The sequence below is a fragment of the Vigna radiata genome, chromosome 8, assembly GCF_000741045.1.
Source record: "Vigna radiata var. radiata cultivar VC1973A chromosome 8, Vradiata_ver6, whole genome shotgun sequence".
In the NCBI taxonomy this organism is placed as follows: Eukaryota; Viridiplantae; Streptophyta; class Magnoliopsida; order Fabales; family Fabaceae; genus Vigna; species Vigna radiata.
The window spans coordinates 667335-675975 of NC_028358.1; the positions used below are offsets into that span (position 1 = coordinate 667335).

The 8641-nt window shown below is 31.3% G+C and overlaps 1 protein-coding gene across 1 annotated transcript; it reads right to left on the reverse strand.

The window, feature by feature from the left end:
• Positions 1-3755: 3755 nt before the first annotated feature.
• LOC106771395 (albumin-2-like) lies at positions 3756-4765 on the reverse strand. Its single transcript, XM_014657367.2, has one exon. It carries the CDS (start codon positions 4670-4672, stop codon positions 3986-3988), a length of 687 nt encoding a protein of 228 aa, XP_014512853.1. The 5' UTR covers positions 4673-4765; the 3' UTR covers positions 3756-3985.
• Positions 4766-8641: the final 3876 nt, after the last annotated feature.

Sequence of the window (8641 nt, forward strand, 5' to 3'; positions counted from 1 at the left end):
TCAAATTATAGAGGCTGACGTTAACAGTTTACAAAAAATGTCGACCAATACACAAAGTCGACGTCTAATATGTGACTAAATACACAATACCCAAGTGGATGTAAAGGATGATTTGATGTCCACTGAAAAGGTGGTGAGACATAACATTGATGTCGATCATGAAGCTATATTCGACGTGAATGTCGCTGAGGAGCTTGTCCAGCGGCACATTTTTATGGTTTTTGCAACTGGAAGGGGTTTAACGTCGAGTATAGCTTCAATCCGACGTCAACCTCCATTAGTGGAAAATATACTTTTTATAACGATATTTTATACCTGTTAAAATCTACCTGCTATAAAAAGTGACGCAATGGCAATTTCGTAAATAAAATAAACTTTTCTACACCGGTTGTAATAAAATCAGGTATAAAAAGTGATGCAGTAGCAAAATTATAAATAATACAAATAGCTTTATACCGGTTGCATTAAAAATAGGTATAGAAAATCTTTTACTTTACATATTCAATTTCACATATTCCTGGAGAGCTTCATTCGTCTCCCTCGAGCTTCTTCTTCTTGAGACCACAACTTATCAGGTTTTTCCTTTCACATAATCACTTCACCTTCTCCGATCTTCATTTCTTCTATCGAGCTTCTTCTTCTTGAGACCACAACTTATCAGGTTCTTCCTTTTTTCACCATTTCATTCGAGTTTGACCGATTAAAACGACTTTTGAACCGATCAAATCCTTTCTCATCGATTATTTTCATTTTCCACTAATTAAACCCTCATTTGCTTCGATCTAGTCCATTTCTACCGATTAATCACTTGTTTTCACCGATTAATCAGTCCAATCAATCTCTCCTCACTATTAAGAGCAGGAAACATTTCAGCAATTGTGTACGGACCTGAGAGTATCCTGTCGTTTATTGTACCTGGAGCATATAGTCTATAGACACAGAGGTTGCCGGAGAACACATATGCTTCACTCGCTTCAGTGTCAAAGGAACAGTTTATTCAATGTTCTGCAAATGGCGTTCCTGCAAGTGATGGAAAACCACTACTAACCAAACGCAGATTAGTCAAAATCTTATCATCATCTGATTTCCCGGGAGTGTAATGCAACCGCACATACTTATTCTCCATGAAGAAATACACTTGATTTTCTCTTGATGAACGAAATGCAGCATTGATATAAGGGTTCGACATCTTTCTTAATAAAACAAGAGGAAGTAAGATAGGAAGATAGCTTACAAGAGAGATATATGATTTGATTTGAGGATGCTTACATTCCTCTGCCAGCCACCTATTTATAATGTACATGAATGGGAATTTCTTTACTTGATATTAATTTAATTTTATGTTATACTTACTTTTTCTATTTTTCTAACTCATTAATTAATTAAATAATTTATTATAGTATCTTAGCTGAATATGTGAAATAAAATATTCAAATGTATAAAATAATAGATTCATTCTTATCTAACTAAAAGAATATTGTATTCGATTTGGTTAAGAATATAAACGAATTCAAGAACAATCCTTTTTTCTCCCCATTTGAACTCAATGCCAAGAAATTAAAAAGAGAATATAGTGCAGATAGAACTTCGAAAGTGATTGTTATAAATACGAATACATGCTCTGTGTGTTGATTCCACTCACACAGTAGTCCTAAAGAAATATAAATGATTGGAGAATGAGGTTTATTCAATAAGTTTCTTGCTGAAAATTACCATTATACATGGAAGTTAGTCTTGCCTTTACTTATCTTTGCTTGAAGAAGAATCTTGACAACTTGGGAGGCCTAGATCGACAACTACAACAAAAAAACAAAGGAGAACCAAGAGAATTGAACGGAATAAGTAAAAAAAAAAATTCTTTTTGACAATTATTTTTTCAATTATTTTTTTAAAACTAAATTGAAACTGATCAATAAAATGATGACAAATATTCTGTATCAAAATGTTGTAAAAAAATATTATTAAAATATCAACATCCATAAGTAAAGCATGAGAGTAACTACATTAGGTTTAACCTATGTAACTGTGATGGGAAATGTTCATCTTCATATCTTCATCTTCGCATAATGTGTGTTTGACTTTCTACATCATTAGCATCAATATTTAAGTTTTAACTGATGTTATGATGTCTACATAATAAAATTTATTTGTTTTAGCAGAGAATGTCTTAATTATTGAAGGGTGAATATTGTATGCTTATTTATATATCTTTGCTGACAAAAATAAAGAGGGGCTATTGAAGGAGTATTAATATAATTTGTTTATTTATTTAACCAAGCTTAGAGAGAGAGAGAAAAAGAATAGTTATTCAAGTTTAATAGGTTCTTTTAAATTTAAATTCTGAATGCTAAATTGTGTTGCATATTTAGGAAGAGAGTTTATCATTCATAATGGATGATTTTATTCAATTCAATCACAATTGCCTTTCATTCTTTGAAAAATTTATTTGCTCCTCGAAAAACTAGTTTATTTATTTTACCCTTTAGATATCAAAAGATAATGCAGTTATAAAATAAAATTATGGAGACTTTCCTCTTGTAGCAAAGATTAGAGTCAACTTTACCAAAAATTAATTTTTTGATAAGAATTATCCATAAAGTTATAAAAATTATCTTTATGGATTAAATTGAATCTATAATAATCATTGTATACACCAAATCAAACCAGCCACTTTTATTTATTATTAAGTGCACAAATTACACGGTGTTACAGGAAACAGGCATCCAATCCCAATGTTAGATTAAAGAGAAAGATACAAACTTTGGCAATAAAATGTTATTTAGTTGACTAAAGAAAAACTGTTATTTAAATATCAAAAAATATGAATTTATTTTTTATTTTTTAATAAAAAAATATTTTTATTCGTGTCGAAATGGAGTCCGTTTAATATTGGACCTTATATAGAATCAGCTCTAACACAATGCAAAATGCTACAAATTTCAGTATTTATATTTATTAAAGTTAATAAGAGTTTAACAACTATTTTATATATTATGAATTCGTGTTCATTGTTGCTGAAAATTGTCACAACTAATAGGAACTATAGATTTTTTTTTTATCAACAAAGAATTAATTAATTAATATAGTAGAACATTGGGGTGTTATAACCCTTTTACAAAAAATATGATAGTCGTATACATTAGGGATGCAAGAAAGCTAACATCATGAGTCTCAACAAAAAATTGAACACAATAACTAAACCATTGCTCATCCTGGATACGGAATAAAAAGTGCAGAGAGATTAACATCATAAGCTTAAAAAACAATCCAAACCATTGCACATCATCATCAATACAATACAAAAGAATTGTAAATTATTAATCTAGAGTTTCTTTTTCTACTTTCTATATAAATCTCTCCCATTCATGTTTTTTATTATTCATAAATTTCATCACATTCACGTTAAAATAATGTACGTAATTTATTTCTTTATGTAAATTAGCTTAGAAAAAAGAATAGGTATTCAAACTTAATAAGTTATTTTAAGTTGAAATTTCATGCAAATTATTGAGAGAAAGAGTTTATCTTTCATAATGGATGATTTTATCATAAATACCTTTTTCATAAATTGTAGTCCTTGAAATATGATCGCTTGTTGCTCCTCCAAAACCTAGTTTATTTATTCTGCTATATAGAATATGATTACAGAGTTTCCTTTTCTAGCTAAGATTAGAGGCATCTTTACGTTTTGATAAGAATTATTCATAAAGTCATGAAGAATAATTTTACGGATTAAACAAAATCTATAACAATAATTCTCTTAAACTAAACCACCCAGTTTTATTAAGTGCACAACATGATGATAGGAAAGAAACATGCAGGTACAAGAAACGAAAGACAAACATTCAGACTTGTTACATTAGGAAAGGAAACATGCTTCCAATCCTAATGTTACATTAAAGAGAAAGAAAACAAACGTTAGAAATGAAACCCTTATTGATTGTGAGGAGGCTAAGGTGGTTGATGCATGAGAGTGAAGGCTTGTTTAGCTGACAGGCAAAATGCCTCTAAGAACGGGCCAACCATCAAGGATAGGCCTAACATCACCGATAAGAGTGTCATCAGTTTTACCTGGAGTGAAATGGATACGCACATACTTGTCTCCTTTGAAAAGGTAAGCTTCAGAGTCCACATGAGAAGCAAAACACGCATCGATTCCATTTTCAAAGATGGTACCATTCAGAACAGGAAACCCATCAGTGATGTTGCTAATGTTGCCCACCTGCTTCGAATCATAGTCTAAGCGAACATACTTATTTCCCTTGAATAAGTAAACTTCTTTTCCTCTGGTTGATCTAAATGCAGAGTCTATGCCCTCCGCAAACACCGTGTTTCTGAGGGCAGGAAACATTTCAGCAATTGTGGTAGGACCTACGAGTATCTTGTCATTTGTTGTAGCTGGAGCATAGTCAATGTAGGCACAGAGGTTGCCGGAGAACACATATGCTTCACTCGCTTCAGTGTCAAAGGAACAGTCTACTCCAGGTTCTGCAAATGGCGTTCCTGCGAGTGATGGAAAACCACTACTAATCAAACGCAGATTAGTTAAAATCTTGTCATCAGTTCCTCCAGGGGTGTAATACAACCTCACATACTTGTTCTTGGCGAAGAAATACACTTCATAATCTCTTGATGAACGAAATGCAGCATTGATGTAAGGAGGGTTTGACATTTTTCTTAACAGAAGAAGAGGGGCTAAGGTAGATATAAAGAGTGCAAGAGAGATATATGATTTGATTAAGAGATGCTTACATTCCTCTACATGGCCCCTATTTATACTGTTGGATTGAGAATCTTTACTTAGTATTGGAAACTGCCACGAATACACACGCAAAGCAAATGACAAATATCATCTATATATGATGTCAAAACAAACCAGCCTTGTAAATGTTATCGGTGGTGCATGTCCTTTCTGTTGGCTTCATCTAACTTTATTATTGTAATATTAAATGGAAAACGTGTTGAGATTTTTTTTATGCTTTTAGTGGCACTTGGGGATAATTAACGTTAAAGCGAGGGGTAACACAACCTTAAAGTTGTCATGACATAGTTGTTAAAGAACAGTTTTTCAACCTTAAAAGCCACTAAATTGAATTGAAAGACGTAAGAAGATGTTATCTAACTTTTGCACGTGCTTTTGTCACTGCATAAACAAATGTTATGAGCTTGTTGGTTTCTGCACTGTTATCTCAGCTTCACTTAGACACAAACTTTCTCAATCACAAATTCACGTAAATTACTCTAAACAGAATTTTGAAATGCTAAAACTAAAATTAAAACAACATTAATATGAATATAAGAATACAGATAATTATCAGTCGAAATATGAAGCCGCTCAAAATTCACACTATTTAAAGTTAGGTAGATGAACTCCAACATAAATCCTAAAACAATTATTAAATTTAGAGTGAGGTAAACTGATTATAGTTGAACGTTAACATTTATTAAAATAAGGTTTAATTATATTTCTTTTAACAAAAAAATTTATTATTATTTTTATTTGTTTTAATTTGATTTTTACTTTTAAAAAGTTGTACAATTATGTTTTTTTTTTTTGTTAAATTTGATAAAACGACATGTAAACATGATAAGATGATAAATAATTCTAAATTCTTATTGATGTATATTAAGTCTAATGCTCAATAGAGTGTATCAATTCCATTTTAACATTTATTGTTATAGCAGAAGGTTATGTGAAAACTTGAGTATGAAATTTTAAGTAAGAAAAATCTTCACCGCAATGCATTTCATAAGTTATATGAGATGTTTAGAGATGTAAGAAATACAGAAGAATGTCGTCATTGGATAAAAGAGCATCTCTGGAACTCATTGTTAGCACATTGAAATTCTTTAGACTATCGTAATAAATTGTGTTATCGTCCAAAGAAATCAAACTTCAAAAAAGGATGGTGTTTTATATATATATATATATATATATATATATATATATGGTTCCATATTACTATTTATGACATGTCATTTATATGGTACAAACCTTCATTCTTTTTCTATCTATTATATAACTTATGCATTTTAAAATTGATGTGTACATATAAGTTCATATTTTGTTATAGGTACAAATGAGGTATTTTAGCAAAGTCATTAAAAAAGGATCTCGCCAGTTTATTGATGAGAAGTCTCAACGGACACATGTAATTCCTGATGGATATTAATTGTCGGTAATTAGTGGAAGATGTATCTCTCAGTAGCTATCAACATATGTATCCCTCAATAATTATCAACGATCAATATCTAATGATAAATGTTACTGACAATGTTTTTACTAACAAACTTTTGCTCTTTGGTAATCAGTAAAGAAATAGCCATTATTGATGAAATTTTTCTGTTTTTAACATATACAAGTCGTCAATAAATCTAGCTTTTTTGTAGTATTTTCCACTGGGAGCATAACTATTCAGAGATATAGGAAGTGTCTCCCAACTATTTGGTGATGAGCTAAGCAACAACAACATCAATAGCTCATCTTTTAATATAATATTTATGATCAACTGATTCATGAGATTTTGAAAACTACTGAAGTGTTTAGCTACTGAAAAATCACCCCTGTATTACAAGTTTCCTAGCTTCTGAATAAGAAATGTCTTATTCAAGAGATTTTTAAATTCAAAAAACTCGTCTAATCTCTTCCACAAGCTGTAAGTTAAAGTCTCACCTGATACATGATATATTGATCCATCAATTGTTGGATCAGACTAATAGTATTTTGGATTATCTTCTTCTAGTCTCTATCAGATTTATCTATTAGTTTGAGACCCTGATCCTCAATACGATCATCCAAGTCTTGATAAAATAACAGATCTTCCATTTGAGATTTTCATATTACATTTGAAGAATCCAACTTGATAATGATTCGACACCATCACTATCTCCCATTTGCAAATCACGAACCAAAGCTCCTAATCGGAGCTCAGATACGAGTTGTTGAGAAAATGATAAAAAATACTAATAATAAGTGGAAGCAATAACCCTAGATTAAATCTTCGACCAATATATAATATATAAAGCACAAAAACAAAGAAGGGGAAATTAGGAGATACTGATAAGTGTGAAAAATAGTTATTTTTACATTTATAAATGATATTAATCTTGTAGTTATTTATGTAATTACTCAGTGAAAAGTTGTAATAGGGAGTAGATTGTTACGTAAATTATTGTTCAGGAAAAGATGTATAAATTGAATTGTTCAGGAAAAGATGTATAAATTGGAATCTGTCAGCCAATTCTCAGATAGCGCAAGGAAAAATTAGCAGAGCCCACAAAAGAAATTCGCACATCACACAAGTACTTATGCGTTGAATGAATCAGCCAATTAAAAGAAGACAACATTTTTAAGATTCGCATAGCGCACCAAATACTATGCACTTAGCGAATTAAAGTAGTTTAGTGCATGAATTAAAATTAATTCGCACAACGAATACACTCTTGTGCGTTGGGCGAATTAAAATAATTAACTCCTCCCACTGTGTATTCCAAGCTTATTTTGTAAAACTCAATGTGCATAAATACAACTGGGAGCAAAGGCCAAATAAGTGGAGAGTTCAGGAAAAGTTTCTGCACACAAGGGTCAACTATGAAAATAGCATTGATTATTAAGCGAACCAATTTTTTTTAAGACTTATTGGCCATACAAGTGATGTTCACCAATTGATTATCACATTTATATGGAACCCCATGGCCAAGGAACAATTATTTTTAAAACTCAATGTGCACAAACAGAACTGGAAGCAAAGGCCAAATAAGTGGGGAGTTTAGGCAAGTTTCTGTACACAAGGGTCAATTGAAAAAATGACATTAATTTTTAAGTGAACCAAATTATTTTTAAGACTTATTGGCCATAAAAGTGATCTTTAGTCAATGATTATCACATGTATATGGATCTTCATGGCCAAGGAACAATTCTTTTTAAAACTCAATGTGCACAAACACAGCTGGGAGCAAAGGCCAAATAAGTGAGGAGTTCATGCAAAGTTTCTGCACACAGTAGTCAACTGTGAAAATGGCATTGATTTTTAAGTGAACCAAATTTTTTTAAGACTTATTAGTCATAAAAGTGTTGTTCTGCCATTGATTATCACACGTATATGAATCTCCATGGCCAAGGAACAATTCTTTTTCAAACTCAATATGCAGAAACAGGATTGAGAGCAAGGGCCAAATAAGTGGATAGTTCAGGCAAAATTTCTGCACACAGGGGTGAACTGTGAAAATGACATTGATTTTTAAGTGAACCAAATTTTTGTTAAGACTTATTGGCCATAGAAGTGATGTTCAGTCATGGATTATCACATGTATATGGATCTCCATGGCCAAGGAACAATTCTTTTTCAAACTCAATGTGCAGAAACAGAACTGGGAGCAAAGGCCAAATAAGTGGAGAGTTCAGGCAAAGTTTCTGCACACAAGGATGAACTGTGAAAATAACATTGATTTTTAAGTGAACCAATTTTTTTTAAGACTTATTGGAAATAAAAATGATGTTCAGCCATTGATTATCATACTTAAGGCACGTATTTTTCACATGTTAGTCAACATAGTCCATGCCATTAATGCTTTAGTGAAAAATGTTTAATTTGAATTTATATGAATGATTATTATACAAATGTTATATTGTATAAAAATG